General features: G+C 37.0%; 2 protein-coding genes across 4 annotated transcripts in view; one reads left to right on the top strand and one right to left on the bottom strand.

Moving 5' to 3' along the window:
- paxx (PAXX non-homologous end joining factor) overlaps positions 1-11,062 on the bottom strand; it is a 30,845-nt gene extending 19,783 nt beyond the window's left edge. Inside the window, exon 1 of the mRNA XM_055024919.1 lies at positions 10,617-11,062. The gene's annotated coding sequence lies outside the window, so the exon portion shown is untranslated. The remainder of the gene's footprint in view (positions 1-10,616) is intronic.
- pias2 (protein inhibitor of activated STAT, 2) overlaps positions 1-16,211 on the top strand; it is a 47,851-nt gene that overhangs the window by 11,148 nt on the left and 20,492 nt on the right. For 2 of the 3 annotated variants that reach the window (XM_055024915.1, XM_055024917.1), the window contains 6 exons: positions 131-221; positions 313-447; positions 5,197-5,302; positions 9,873-9,946; positions 12,332-12,492; positions 13,909-14,042. In XM_055024915.1, the coding sequence (XP_054880890.1) occupies positions 131-221; positions 313-447; positions 5,197-5,302; positions 9,873-9,946; positions 12,332-12,492; positions 13,909-14,042 (701 nt within the window). The remainder of the gene's footprint in view (positions 1-130; positions 222-312; positions 448-5,196; positions 5,303-9,872; positions 9,947-12,331; positions 12,493-13,908; positions 14,043-16,211) is intronic. The other variant, XM_055024916.1, reaches the window with a different exon arrangement.

Below are 16,211 nucleotides of genomic sequence, written 5' to 3'. Positions count from 1 at the left end.
TATTGAGACTTTGCACTATATAACAAAATTAATTAAATTATACAGTCCCTTCTTGCCTGCAAACTCCTTTGATACAGCCTAGCATAATATCAATATTATGCTTAAATGTTTTGTTTATTTTTACTTTCAGGTTCTGCTTGGCAGAGACAAGTTGTCCACAAGATGATAATTTCCCTAACAGTCTTTGTATAAAGGTCAATGGCAAGCTCTTTCCTTTGCCTGTAAGTGCTATTTTTCCTTTAAAACAGTAAAGTCTAAACCTTCCACTAAAGTATTTAATGGGATAAGACACTAAATTTTCTATATCTTTAGGGATTTGCACCACCACCAAAAAATGGAGTTGAACAGAAGAGAACAGGAAGACCCCTAAACATTACCTCCCTTGTCAGACTTTCATCTGCTGTGCCAAACCAGATTTCAGTGACATGGACCCAAGAAATGGGAAAGGTGAGATTCACAATATCTTATTGAATTTAAGCAAGCTATTTAAATCAGTGGTTTAAATCAGGTCTCCACTTTTTTCACTTCCAACACAAATATCTGAGGTTTAGTTGATACCAGTACCAATCCAATACAGAATTGACTTAGAACATTTTAAATTACTTTGTTCAAATGTTTCAAAACACAGAAGCAAAAATTCTCTTTTGCACCAGGAAATATAAAAAGTTATCCAACAATTTCTAACAATTTCTACATACCTGTTATTTTCATTTTTAAATTAAATAAAAATGACAATATAAGTTGATGAATGAGCAGAGCAAGCTAAGTCAAACAACAAAGAACAGCTTCAGTCCTACTGCTCATGGCATAGAGCGGTTCAAAAGAATCAAATTGCCACATCATGTCACATCACTCTCAACAGATATGACTTGTCTTTATCTAGTTAGAAATATATATTTTTAGATGTTTATTAAATCTGTCTTGACAGCTTTTTTTATGAGCTCTTGTGACGTTAAACAATGCCAAAATACTGGAGTGTTTCTCAACTTTAGATTCTCTCTGATGAGCAGAAGAACCTGCAGAAAGCTAGATGTAAATATTTTATTTTAGGTGCAACCTGGGGTGGAAATTAGCACCCGCTGCTGGGAGTGGCGCAAAAAGTGGGTATGCACTGTATGCAACGCATAGGGGCACTGCACTCAAGGGGGCCCAAAAACGATGTGGGGAATTGTTTTTCTAATCAGCATTTTACAGTATATACTTAACAGCTGTTTGTTTATGGAATGATCAGTAACAGAGAAACAGCACTGATTAGGGACCCCTTCCCTACCCTCCAGATGCTCTCCCCTCCCATACAGGTAGCTTGGGCAGCGTCCCTTCAAGAACAGGCTGAGGCGCGTTTTTTTTTTTTTTTTTTTTTTTTAATTTTAATTGTAGGAATGTACTCGACAACAGGGAGCTAATGATGGGGTGGCAGAAGAAACTCCGGGGCACAAAACAGAAAACAGAAGAGGGGGAGAAATAAAAATGTTGGAGAAACTAAGAAAAGCTTTTCAAAATGGTTGAAAGACAGAAGGTAAGTAATGGCAGTGTATCAACAAGAGTTGTAAATATTCAGGCTAGCTAAGCTAGCCAAAATAACAGGTGGTTGTTGTCTTCGCGTCGTATCGAACCAATACGGGACACGATTTATTCCGTATTGCTATAAATGTCTGACATATCACACACATCTCAACAATAAGTGTAATAATAACGATCAAAGCAAAACACGAGAAATATTAAGGTCAACTAAATTGTTGTTGCGGGATCTAAATAGGACTCCCCTTAACCCCCCCAGGAACTGATGCTGTTGTCACGGTTGCTTAGAGATGGACACTATAGCATCGGTGATCTGCTGTCAACCCGCATCTTTTGAAAATGTTCACCCGATACCACACCGTCCTTAGAAAAAATACAGACTTGAGTGGGAAGATGCACATTCCAGACTAAACAATTACAGTGAAGTTTAAAAGGGGCATTAAAAAAAAAACAGTCAGCGATATTCAGGGCACAGTTTGATATCATACACAATGGGTCAGGAGAGGAACACCGCAGACCCGTCAGAACATAAAGAACCAGACATCAGTCTCTTCATCCCTCAATCATTTCCTGAGACTGAAAAATAATATAAATGGCAAAGAAAACAAATCATAGAAATAGATTATAGTAAGTAAATAAATATGAAGAGAACATTAAAAACATTTGTTAGGATTGTGTAGGAAGAATGTTGATATCTTTTATAAATAGTGTTTTATGATCAATATTATTTCACCATTTTACTAATGTGGGTTACCAGTTTGGATAAGGGTTCTCATCAAGCAAGAAGAATGATAGAAAACATGGTAACACAATGCCTCAGACCTGCAGCCCATAGGCGGTTCTAGATACAGGCTAACAGCTCTTTGGCTCACTTGTATATTAAATGATAAAATATTGCCCTGTTTTCTGTTTTATTCTTTTTTAGTTGCCCTGTAAGAAGCAATTTATTCACACATATGTACTATTATTATGTATACTTTAATTAAAGATAAATTGTACAAGTTTATGTCATATTTGGGGAGTTGAAGGGGGAACCGCTGATGACATGTTCACCATTGGCCAAATGCGGGTAAAAGTATGAAGAGGCAAGTAAATCGAAGCAACACACCCGCCACCATGGCGAGTTGACAATTTTTTTTTAAAATCATTTTCTTCTCAGAGTTTTTTGCGGCGCTAGTGGCTCGTATTTTTGACAGTAGGCAGACAGGAAAGAAGGGGAGGAGAGGGGGAAAGACATGCAGCAAAGGTCACTGGGACCGGGAGTCGAACCCGCGACATCCGTGTCGAGGACTGAGACCTCCAAACGTGGGGCATGCTAACCCCTACGCCGCCACAGCACACCCCTAAGTTGACAATTTGAAAAAAGAAAAGAAAAAAAAAGCCGCATTTAGTTTGAACTTCTGACCATTTGGAGGACTGACCATCTGGAGTCCCGACTGATTTATATAAAGTCCATATGACATGAAATGGCTGGTAGAGAAAATTTTTAATTTCCACCCCTTGGTGCAACAGATGTACTTCATCAGCAGGGCGCTCCACTGCTTTCTGCCTTATCACTGTCATTGCACTGAGCAGAGCTGAAGAAGTGGAGCCCCAGGCTGGGCAGACCTTGATCTGCCGGTGACATGCAATGTGTTGTAAAAGTGTTCTAAAAACAATAAAAACTCTTCAATTCACTCCAAGAAACGATTCCATTTGGCATGAATTCCTCTGATCATGTAAGTCATTCAGTCCTAGTTTTCCTTTCACTGGCATCTTTTTTTTTTTTAATTGAAGTTTTTCTTTCTTTTCATACATACAGTTTGTGAATACAGAAAAGTGTTTATCTGACATAATATACAGAAAATTAATCCCTACAAAGTAATCCCATTCAGCCCACCCAGATCATAGCCCAGAAGGTCCATGCACTACGTTCCTATCCTTGACAGAAATGGAACAAATTTTCATAAAAATTTGTTTACTTAATTAACCTGGAACATCATTGCATGTTTTGAAAAGAGTCAAGAAAGGGCCCCCATGTTTCTTCAAATTTACCAGTTTTTTTATTTGATTACTCGATTAATAATTAGAATAATCTCTATATTACTTGAATATTAAAATAATCATTTACAACAACACCAGTAAAAATAGATTGACAGGATTTTTTTGACACCATTAGTCAAAATAAGGGACAATGGAAAAGTCTAGCACGACCCTGCAATCTGACTTCTCCTACCTATTTATTTATTTATTTATTTATATTTTGAGGATTAGCAAATTTGTTGGTGTATTACCATGACCACCTGGTATGAAGTGTGCTTTAGCCTTTGAGTTGCACCACTGCAGCCCAGGATGAAAATCCAGCAGTGATATTGGTTTGAGTGTGTGCTTGCTTTTATGAGTACCTACCATTGTTATGGGGCCCAATATTAGGACGCCTTTAATTAATATCTTTGAAATGATAGCAACACAAATGAAAATTTTGGCTGCACAAAAGGGACTGACAACTTCCACCAACCATTTTTTTCGTAATGTTGGCGGGAGGCTGGTTGACCTGCTGAAATATGAGTGAAACTCATTATGTGAGTAGTAAAACATTGATCATATCACATGATTTAATATTTTGAAATGAGATCGTCAGACTGACAAAAATAGAAATTGATGTGGAAATTCTTGTATTTTACAAAATAACTTAAGGGCATAGAACATTTATACATAAATCTTTGCTTCCAAGAGACCGTGATACAATAAATACATTTATTTATTTTTATAATAAATGTATGTTTATGTGGACTTTTTGTTGTCTCTATTTACATTTGGGAGGGAGGAGGAGGTCCAGCATTGCCTCCCTGCCAATATCTCTTGCCACTATTTTGTCCCCCCATTTTCTGCCACCGGAAAAATATAGAAAGAAAAAATGGAAATAAAAGTTCTAAGGGACAAAAGAAATAAATAAATTAAAGAGACATGAATGCATCTATAAGTGAAAGGAAAAACCAAAGCATATATTTTTATAAACTGGATAATTTAAATTACGTGCTTAAAAATATTTTTGGGAAAATTTAGATGGAAAAATAAAAACCAATATGACTTAAATTATACAACAAGGTAGAGTTCTTCTTTTAAGGTGTGCATTTTAAATATAATCATTTATTTATTGGGCACTTTATTCAATGTAGTTCAAGTCAAACCTTTTCCCCAAAGGGGCACATTGAACATAAAAAAATACAATATAAAAACAATATAAAATATCTAGAGTGCAGTATGCATTAGCAAGTAGCATATGTGCATTGAGGTAGGTAAGTTCCTTTGTGCAACTGAAGCCCCATGGATTTGTGCACAGTATGCTTTTATATGAATGTGCAGTGGGCATGTAAGGTGTGAATGCATATATGTTGGGAGGGGAGATGTTTATGTGTATCCATGAATATACAAATATGTTTCTACTTTTTTTGTCAGTGAGTACTTCATTCTTTATACTCCTCCTTATAAAGAGGAGATTTAGATTATTTTTCTTCTTTTGCTCTTTCCTTTGGTGTGTTATTTTGTTTGTATTTTATTTTAATTCCTGTATAGCACTTTGTATTGCCTTGTTGAAGAAAATGTGCTATATAAACAAAATCATCTTTACCTTCACCTTTGCTCCTTCAACAGGATATTACAGTTTTTTGATATTTTTGATTGTTTTTTATTTTTTAGACTTATTCTCTCTCTGTGTACCTTGTGAGGCAACTGACATCACCATTGCTCCTGCAGAGACTGAGGATGAAGGGAATCAGAAGCCCAGACCACTCCAGGGCCCTAAGTAAAAATTTTAATTGTTGTATTAGTTTCATAAGATATACTGTGCTTTTTTGTTGTTGTTGTTGTTGTTGAAGATGGTTTGTCATTGGATCTCAATCCTGGCCCCAGGACCTTCTGTCCTGTTCTAGGTGTTTGCTGACCTGGTAATGTCCCCTTGCTTCATACAGAGAATCTGAACCCTCTGCTATAGAGCTTTGGAACTGACGTCACTGCGTGTGACATTTACGTCGCTTGGCGCCATCTTGTATGGCTACAGACCAAAACAAACTTTTTTCACTGTTTTCATTGTGTTACTGACCGCAGTGAAGTTGTTGTCAAGTCGGATATCGGATATCCGCGCTCCGTGGTGTAAGGGTTGTTTAGCTCAAGGTTGATCCGATTTATGAACGCTATTTCCGGCCAGCTGTTCTCTACCGCTCCCTCCTGAGCGAAGTGCTCGGAGGTTCACTTAGGGACTGTCCATTTCTGAACCAAACACTCATGTAAATAACTGATACAAAAAAAGTGGTAATTCATGCTATTACACGAGACCACTTAAATGAACTCAACATAACTGAACATGAGTAACCTGGACAACATCATAGCAAAACATTATAACACCACACCAACAAAGGAATTTAGACACTCACCAGAATGGACATGTCTGGAGCAAACTTGTAGATAACTTGGATGTTGGAGAAAGTGATATCAGGATGTCTCACCACTGATACCCAGGACATTCGTCTTTTTCCTTAGCTCAGATAGCCTAGCCTCCTGTATTTCCAGGCAGAAAAACAGTGAAACGAAAGTCCGTTTTCCATTTTTTTACCATTTCGGTTGTGGTGATTGGACATAACACCTAATAACGCAGCATGTGTGTATCATCGCTAAATTATTTTAAGTAACTTACATTCAAAAATTCAAAATATCTGTGAGACAGTCGTTTTCTTGGTTGTGTTTATGGCCATACAAGATGATGCTCATACCCCTACGCCTAGAGCAGTGACGTCACATTCTAGAGCTCTATTGAGAAACTATTGGATGCTGAAGGTGTGGACTCAGTTGAGCTGTAAAATGTGTCTGCACTGTAAACGACCAAACAACAATAAAAGATAAGTATCAAGCTGAATAATATGGCTGTTTAATATGAATTCAGTATTTGGAAGCATGAATGGTTTTATTCATTTGCTTCTCTCCCATTACCAAACTAGAGGCAAAGTACATTTCTTAAACGGCATAGAAAATGGACGTGTTCATTCATGGCTTTTGCTTCTGTGTTATGATTGGCCTGGTTGAAATTCTACTGGAGAAATTGGTAGAACTTCACCAGTAAATTGTGCTGGATAGATTTCCAGACAGGCTTTCTCTCTATGGGAAAAAGGTCAGACAGAGGGAGAAATGAATCGAGTGGGAAGACATTGGCCAAGCGAAGTGTTATCCTGTTGAGAAATACCTGCCTTAAATGAAAGGCCAATTAACATGCTTTTGCTGCACTCATGGCATTCTGAAGAGGTCATCATTTGCATGATGATAATGATGTATGCTGGAGCAGAGACACATCGTTTTTTTGTTTGTTTGTTTTAAGGTTTTATTGGTTCTAGCTGCCTTTATTTAAAGTGGTCAGACAGGAAAGTGGGCAACGAAAGAGGGAAAGATATGTGGCACATGTCACCAGTGCCAGGACTTGAACCTACGACAACCATGTCGAGAACTAAGGCTTCATCACGTAGGCTGTGCCTTACCCATGCACAGCACAGACAATAGACACATCTAAACATGAAGGACACTATTTTGAGTGAATGTAGTGTTCTTTCTGAGTCCAAAGTCTGTATCCAACTGCACAACTTTTGAAACCTTTAAAGTTACAGTGCCTTGCGAAAGTATTCGACCCTCTTGAACTTTTCAACCTTTTCAGGCTTCAAACATAAAGATCTAAAATGTTTATTATTTTGTGAAGAATCAACAAGTGGGGCACAATCGTGAGGTGGACCGAAATTTATTGGATATTTTAAACTTTTTTAACAAATAAAAAACTGCAAAGTGGGGCGTGCAATATTCTTTGGCCCCTTTACTTTCAGTCCATCAAACTCAATAAAGAAGTTCAGTGAGGATCTCTGAATGATCCAACGTTGTCCTAAATGACTGATGATGAGAAATAGAATCCACCTGTGTGTAATCAAGTCCCCTATAAATGCACCTGCTTTGTGATCATCTCAGGGTTGTGCTTAAAGCACAGAGAGCATCATGAAGCCCAAGGAACACATCAGGCAGCTCCGATACTATTGTGGAGAAGTTTAAAGCTGGATTTGGATACAAAAAGATTTCCCAAGCTTTAAACATCTCAAGGAGCACTGTGCAAGTGATCATATTGAAATGGAAGGAGTATGAGACCACTGCAAATCTACCAAGACCTGGCCGTCTCGCTAAACCACGGATGTCAAAGTCAAATACACCGAGGGCCAAAACACCAAATTTGCCGAGCTCTGGACTGATTCACTGTTTACTAAAACATATTGAAATGATTGCACATAGCCTATTGAACCTAACACAGTGTATATTATTTAATAATTAAATGAATAAAGCAATATTTTCTTATGGCTCTGTCAGTAATTTCAAGTGTAACCATTTTTCAACAGGCAAACAGACAAAAACAAACTTCCTTCAAAGAAAAATAGCATGTAATATGAGCAGAATAAAGCAATATTTTGTTATGAATGTCTAACCTCAAGGGAAAACATTTTCAACAGGAAAACAGCAAAAAATTAAATTGTTTTGAAAAACTAAATATGTTTATTAATATCAAGATAAATACATAATTTAAAATGCGTTATACTGCTCTATGAAGATCAATGTGATACTCTTGTCTTTGTGTTTCTGAGAAGCTTGATAGTGCCTTCTTAGATTATATTCTTTCATTACAGCCAAACTATCTCCCCACAGAAGACACACAGACAGTCATGGCATAGTTACTTTGAAAAAGTAACTTTAATCAATTACTGATTACTCCTTGAAAAAGTAACTTAGCTAGATTATTAATTACTTGATTTGGAAAGTAACTAAGTTACATTAAAAATAACTTTTTTAGTTACTTTCAACAAGAATAATGCTCAGCCACCTGGGAAAATCACATTGATCTTTGCCAATATTTAATTGCAAGTTATTTTATAATAGTAACATCAACAATGTGTCTCCAGTTATATGGTTGAACTAAAGGGGAGATTGTTTAATGGTTACAACAGTGGAAAAAAAAACTTTTGTAATTTGTGCGTTTTTTGTGTGTTTCTATTGTCTGGAAAACAAGGATTTTAGACCCCTATCCCCCCGCGTCTCAGCCTCCAAATTGTGCTTTACGACCCTGCAATTGCTGTAACCCCTGCCCGTTCTACAATTCAGATGTCCTGATGCACAGACATCTGAATGTCTGTGCATATTTGTGACACTTATCTTAATATTAGTAATTATAATGGCATTTAGTTGCACAACTTTATGGACGTTCATTCGTGGCTGTTTTCATGTTTATTGCGCTGCTCATATTACTTTCGGTGTTTGTTATTTTCTGGAGCGCAAAGCGAAGCTTGACGTCATTGAGAAGTAAAATGTTAACTTGACATGAACAAAGACACAGCGGGACGGATTATGAATCTTGACTAAAACTGAGACTGCATGTCAGACAAATTCTGGGTTTATGTCGCTTATTAAGCCCAACAACCGCAACCAGCGACTTCATTAAATCTACAAGAAACTTAAGAAGAAAAAAAAAAAAACAAGCCCAAAGCCGCTTATAATAATACACACAGGTTTGCCTTTCACCTCCATGAACATGAACTCTGCCTCCCACCTGGATACTCTGTTCTCAGCGTCCACTAACCGTTTAGCTATTTTTGAGGAGGGGGGGACCTGAAAATTGATCTCTGCTCTGATTGCTGATGAAGTCGCTTGTGTGCTGCAGTGACTTTGCGGGCTACCGTTGCATTATGAGGAATGTTCCCAAGGTTCGTCCAAAACGCCAGTGGGCCGCTGTGGCCTGTGTACTGATTCTAAAAGTAATTAAATATCATCCAGGGAGCCATAGATAATTAATTTGTGGGCCGCATCTGGCCCGCAGGCCTTGACTTTGACAGATGTGCCCTAAACTTTCATCTGGAACAAGAGAAGACTGATCAGAGATAAAGCCAAGAGGCCCATCTCTGATGAACTGTTCTGGATGAACTGTGGAGATCTACAGCTGAGGTCTGTCCATAGGGTAACAATCAGTCGTATACTACACAAATCTGGCCTTAATGGGAGAATGGCAAGAAGAAAGACATTTCTCAAAATGTCCCTAAAAAGTCTTGTTTGTAGTTTGCCACAAGCCACCTGGGAAACACACTGAACATGGAAAAAGTTGCTCTGGTCAGATGAAACCAAAATCCAACTTTTTGGCCACAATGCAAAACGATACATTTATATATATATAATACAAATGGGTTGTTACTGTTATATTTGTTTTTTAGTTGAGTGCATTGTGATTGTCAGTTATGGTATTGTAAATTTTGTTTAATTTTCATAAACAAATATTACTTTTGTAATATGTTCTTCCTTCTTTGTTTCAGTTAAGGAGAAGCTAACAGCAGACCCGGACAGTGAAATTGCCACAACAAGTCTTCGGGTGTCACTCATGTGTCCGGTAATTTAAGCTTTTGTATAAATTGACACTATAAAAATACAAGATAACATTGTTGTTGGGACTGGGGGCAAAGATGTTTTCTTATGACAGAAACTGAAGACCATTTTCTTGATCTTGTCTACTTTTAACTGGTTCTCTGAGCACCTTGGCACAAAGTCATCCACTAAAGTCCTGTACTCGACCTCCAGGCCCCTGCAACACACATCACTATGACCATGTCATCTGAGTAGTCTTTCAGATGGCACAGTTTGGAACAGTGCTTAAAGTCCGCAGTGTAGGTGGTGAATTTTTATAAATAGCACAGCTCGGTTTTACATGTCAGATGTAAACAAGCAGTCTTATAATCTCACAAACTGTCAGATACTCCAGGATCCAGGTGATATGTGATGCAGCTACATCCATTTTTTGAGCTTCTCGCTTACCAATCCTGGCTGAATGGCCAGGATTAGTAAGGCTTGGAGCCTCTGTTTGGCAGTTTCAAGTGCATCTGCATCTCTGCAGATTTGTATATCTTATTAATTACTTGATTTGGAAAGTAACTAAGTTACATTAAAAGTAACTTTTTTAGTTACTTTCAACAAGAATAATGCTCAGCCACCTGGGAAAATCACATTGATCTTTGCCAATATTTAATTGGCACAAATTGAAAAGGGTACTGGGCTTCACCCACCTGTGTCCTCAGGTGCACTTGTATCAGCTTCTCCATAACCTTCATGATATCAGAGGTCAGAGCGATGTGTCTATGGCCGATATGGCTTTAGGAAATGCTTTCTTTGGCACTGACCTGACCTGAACATGATGCACAAATGTAAAAGAACTTTTACTAAATAACTTGTTCTACATACAAATAGAAAATTACCAACATAAGTTTCTTAAAACTTGGAATCAGGGTTTTCCAGACCAAAAGTTTAACCAAACCTTTAAATACCTAGAAAATTATACGTTTCTGCATGTGAGTCTGTGCATGAATGGGAATGACGGATTTCATTATAAAGCATCTTTGAGTGTTTTAAGAATGGGTTGAATAGCTGATATTTTATCAAAAATAAATATGCTTTTGTTCTCATTGCATTTATGACATGAACAGAATAACATTTCGCATTCCTGTTTGTTAGGTTTCGTGTTTAATAAGTCTCAATTACCATATTTTCCGCATTATAAGGCGCATAGAATAGATGCTACAGTAGAGGCTGGGGTTACGTTATGCGTCCTTTAGATGGAGCTGCACGAAAGTGATTGTTAACAAAACAGTCAGATTGGTCAGTCAAAATTTATTAATGGATTACAAACCAGCGTTCTCTCAGAATGAATAGCTGTTTTATTATTTTCCCCGAGGTAAAGTTAGTGACATGGTATTTTCGTGACACAGTTTATCTTTTAGCAACAGCAAGGTATAACATGTAGTGCAACATTTATATCACATAGTGGAGGGTAACTTTTCCTAAAACAGTAGCTTGTGTGTACCAAGATGGACCGCCTCTAAATTTATTGATATTAAATTCGAGTGCTAGCACTGTTGCCCTCATTCGAATAGTGATTGTACCGACACTTCTACCTGCTGCTCTCTGTTCAACAACCCACAGTTCGAGTTTGCCCTCCAACTATAGTCATCTTGCTTTGTTCCCTCGGAAACTCTGTTTAGTCTTCTTTACTTGGTGTAGATCCTCTTGTTGGTTCCTCCACCTCCATACCATTGATTCGTTAACGTTAAATTTTCTCGCTGTTGCTCTTTTCCCGTGTTCTACTACGTGATTGATCGTCTTGAGTTTAAACTCTGCGTCGTGAGCGTGTCTCTTAATAGGAGCCATTTTGGGGTCTTTACACAAACACACAAATGGAAATGAAACGGCACTGTTCGCGCAGTCATATATCCTATGTATATATGCTAGGATAGAGCATTATTCAATAAAGTCTAGAATTGTCCACTTTGCTTCTGGGAGGGAAGACTGACTTGCTGCAGCCTGTTTTGAGCCAGCAGCAGAACCTTGTATGTAGGAAGCTCCTACATACCAGGTATTTAGGTGCTTCCAGCAGGCTACATACAAAGTAGTCTGCTGGAACAGAACCTGTGGCGTATCCAGCGGCAGGCACGGCTCTCACACCGACAAACACAGGCTGCACAGACTTCTTCTACGGGGGAAAATGAAGTTGGCGGCTGCTTACCGTAGTTGCGAGACGTGTTGTGGCTCAACATTGGTCAATATATAAGATGCACCGGATTATAAGGCGCACTGTCGGCTTTTGAAAAAATTGAAGGTTTTTGGGTGCGACTTATAGTGCGGAAAATACAGTACACAATTTATATAAACTGAACAATATATTATACATTAAAGCAAGTATTTTTGTTCATGTTTTGATTTAATTTATTTTACCTGTCGTTTTAAGCTGGGTAAGATGCGACTGACAGTCCCGTGCAGAGCTGTGACATGCTCTCATCTACAGTGCTTTGATGCTGCCCTCTACCTGCAGATGAATGAAAAGAAACCTACATGGATCTGTCCTGTGTGTGACAAGAAAGCCGATTATGAGAATCTCATTATAGATGGGTTTGTAAAATAATGTTACTTTAGTTAGTTACATATCTTAAAATTCTGAAATTTTATTTATTTTCAAGGTTTGAGTAGGTCTGTGAAATATACATGTTTACACACTTTCTTCTTTGACACTCTAAGTAATAATTTGAACAACTATAAAAATACAGAAGGGTTTTTTGTGGGTGTTTCAAATAAATGACACATGGTATATATTCTTATTTCACCATAATATGCTCAATACGCTGAAGATTTCCATCATCAATTTAGGTATAGCCGTCTTGCTTTTTGGTCATTTCTGGCTGGTCACAGGGATAGCTGTTGCATAGGGCATCAAACAGATGCCTTTACTGGCAGTGGCTATCTTTAAATACCTTGAAGGTTGTACTTGTTTAAGACCATTCTTAAAATATACTGTAAATGTAAAGTGAGCCTTTGTTTTATTTATTACAAAGGAATCAAGATTTCTTAAGAAATTTTAAATTTAGTGTATGGAATTTTATGGTTTTAAATGAGCACAAAACCTTTACTCTTTAATGTAGCCTCTTGGATATAGTCATCCCACTATTGCTGACTTTCTTTTTATATTAAGCAACATTTCAGATAAAAAATGGCATTGGCCAAAATCCAAATGGTGCAGTGTAGATCATAATTGGTGATCGGCCAGAAAACTGCAATAATAGGTGCACCCCTACTTAAGATGGAATACATACACACATTTTCATGATGTATTTTGATGAAATACATCTTTGGCATAATTTCAATAACTAAAAATGTTATCTATACCAGGAGAGTCTCTCTCACCTGAGAATGTTGACCAGTACTGGGCTGATTCTGAGCCTCCAAACAATTTTAGCTAAGTCCGGGAGAAGTTTCACATAACTTAGAAATTTATTTAAAAATATTTGTTTTAGTCACATAAATTATGAGCAGCAAACAATATATTGTCAACTACAGCTGAGAGTAGCTCATTGATATATTAATGCAGAAGCCAATGAGCTTGCTGTAAAAAAAATAAGATCTTTGTTAAAAACGTGTCAATGATTGAGAAGTTTTATTTCTTATCAAACATATGTTATGAAGCCAAAAAAAACTCAGAAATATTTAGGGCCAACCAGGAGAATCAACTCATTTTAAGTTAAAACTCAGTTTCACACAAATACAAACATTCAAGCAAAACTTTTTGTCTGTTGAACTGGACCATTCAAGATTGCTGTTGGGCAAGATTTCTATTAGCAGCTCCACAAATTTTTTGGTAAATGTTGCATTACCAAGAGACATGCAGACATACCTTTATCTTGGCCTTTGTTAACTCTTCTTTCTCTTTCTTTTCTCTCTCCATGAAGGATAAGTCCTTTTTTTTACTACATTGTTTGTAAAAAAAGGAAAGGAAGGGAACTGAATTGAGTGAATATTTTACTCTCTTCTCAGTTTGTTCTTGGAGATCCTTAATGACTGCTCAGATGTCGATGAAATCAAGTTTCAAGAGGATGGGACCTGGTGCCCAATGAGACCGAAGAAAGATCCGGTCAAGTTGTCTGTTCATTCAGTTGGAAAAATAGAATGTAAGTACATAATATTTTCTAATCACTTAGTGCCATTATTACACTTATAAAAGGAAAATAAATCATTGGAATTGAGTTATATTTTGTCTTGAAAAATTATTCATACATCTTGAACTTTTTTATGTTTTGTGATGCTACAACCACAAACTTCTGTGTTCTGAATTTTTTTTAGAACTATTCAGGCGTTGTAGAATGGAAAAAAAGTGCATAAGGCATGAAATACATGGTGATTTATTTCACCTTAAACCTATTAATATCCCTCAATAATATTCAGTGTAACTGCTACATAAGTTCCCCGTTTAATAGTACATGTTTTGTATTTTCACCTTTACTAAAGACTTGTTATAAATTCAGATTAACCATTAAAATATTTTGAACCAAACTTGAAGAGCTATACATAGGTGCATGATTAAAGTCCTGCAGTCCGCCCAAGGACAGGGGGGAATGGGAGGGACAGGGGTATAGGGAGAACAGGGGAGATAAAGGAGATAGCGGGGCTTTTCTTGAGCAAGGTCCCTTTGGTCAAGCCAACACATCACCATGCCCATCTGATGTTTGCCATTGACTATCTGGATGTTCCTGACAAGGTCATGTGGTTTGATGAGAAAAAAAATGGTGCTTTTTGGTCAAAACTTTACTCACTGTATTTAGAGGAAGAAGAAGGATGAGTACAACACCAAGAATGCAATCCCAATTCTGAAGCACAGAGGTGGAAACATCACTCTTTGGGGATGCTTTTCCATAGAGTTGACAGTCTCCTTCCCTCAGTGAAGGCACTGAAGATGGGTTGTGGTTGGATTTCCAGCATGACAATCATCTGAGGGTAGATTCAAGGTAGAGCATGCAAATGACCGTTTATTTTCTGTGACACGAGCTAAAACTTCTATGTGTACAGTAGTGGCAGTGTTTCTTGTTTTCTTTGACCTATAATGCTTCTGCACACACATCAACAGCTGACATTTTTATTTACCGTATTTTCCGCACTATAAGTCGCAGTTTTTTTGATAGTTTGGCCGGGGGTGCGACTTATCCTCCGGAGCAACTTATGTGTGGAAATTAACTCATCATTATTTTATATCACATATTATTTTCACACTAAACCGCAAGAGGGCGCTCAAGGCCTGTGTTATTCTACCTTTGGAGTTAGCAGCGTTGTTTGCAAGTGACACTGAAGATGAAGATTTCATTGCGTTTAGTGATTTGGAGAGACACGGATGGTTTGGTAAACTTGTCAGCATGTTATTTATGCTAAAGTTATCTAAATAACGTTTAATATGTTAACATACCTGGCACGTTCTCAGTTCGTTGTTTATGTGTGGTAAACAACCGTACAATTTTTCAGCCTGTTGTTGCCTCTATTCTATTTTCATTGCCTTTCAAGATGACATGTCTGTTCTTGGTGTTGGATTTTATCAAATACATTTCCCTCAAAAATGCGACTTATACTCCAGTGCGACTTATATTTGTATTTTTCTTCTTTATTATGCATTTTATGGCTGGTGCGACTTATACTCCGGAGCGACTTATAGTCTGGAAAATATGGTAATTTAAAATAATGGCAAATAAATACATCAGATAATTGATAAAAATAGGTGAAACATTTTTATTTTTAATGGTGGAGAAACACATTTCTTTTAGTGCTAAAGCAACTCAAGTCTATTTTTGTTTTATTATTCATCGAGTTTACAGATAGCTCTAAAATGTTATTAATGCACACTCCATATTTTTACAAGGACTGCATCAGAAAATCTTCATTCTACTTTCATATTCTTCCCTAATACAACGCATTCATTAATATACTAATAATCACTCTAATTTTAACAACAAAGTAATCATAATGACGCTAACAGTGCTGTGTACCAATGACATAATACATCAAGAGCGTTTTTCATAGTTAGTGAAAACTATTTTTCCTTATACAAATGTTTGAATGTTTTATGTTTATACATTATTTTAATTCCACAGTCAAACCGTTTCATAGTTTCACACCACAGACTGAATACCAAAACTTCTTGTGGTTTTGATCTTACAAACTTTGAATTTGTATTTTCCTTTGATATTATAAAACCTTTATTCTCTTGAAAACAATTTTTTAATATTTTCTGGTAATTGTTCATTTTGTGCTTTAAATAAGACACACACCTTTTGTATATTCACCAAATCAGTAAA

This window comes from Poeciliopsis prolifica, unplaced genomic scaffold (assembly GCF_027474105.1).
Source record: "Poeciliopsis prolifica strain line A6 unplaced genomic scaffold, Auburn_PproV2 SCAFFOLD133, whole genome shotgun sequence".
In the NCBI taxonomy this organism is placed as follows: domain Eukaryota; kingdom Metazoa; phylum Chordata; class Actinopteri; order Cyprinodontiformes; family Poeciliidae; genus Poeciliopsis; species Poeciliopsis prolifica.
This window is presented reverse-complemented; position numbering and strand designations above follow the sequence as displayed.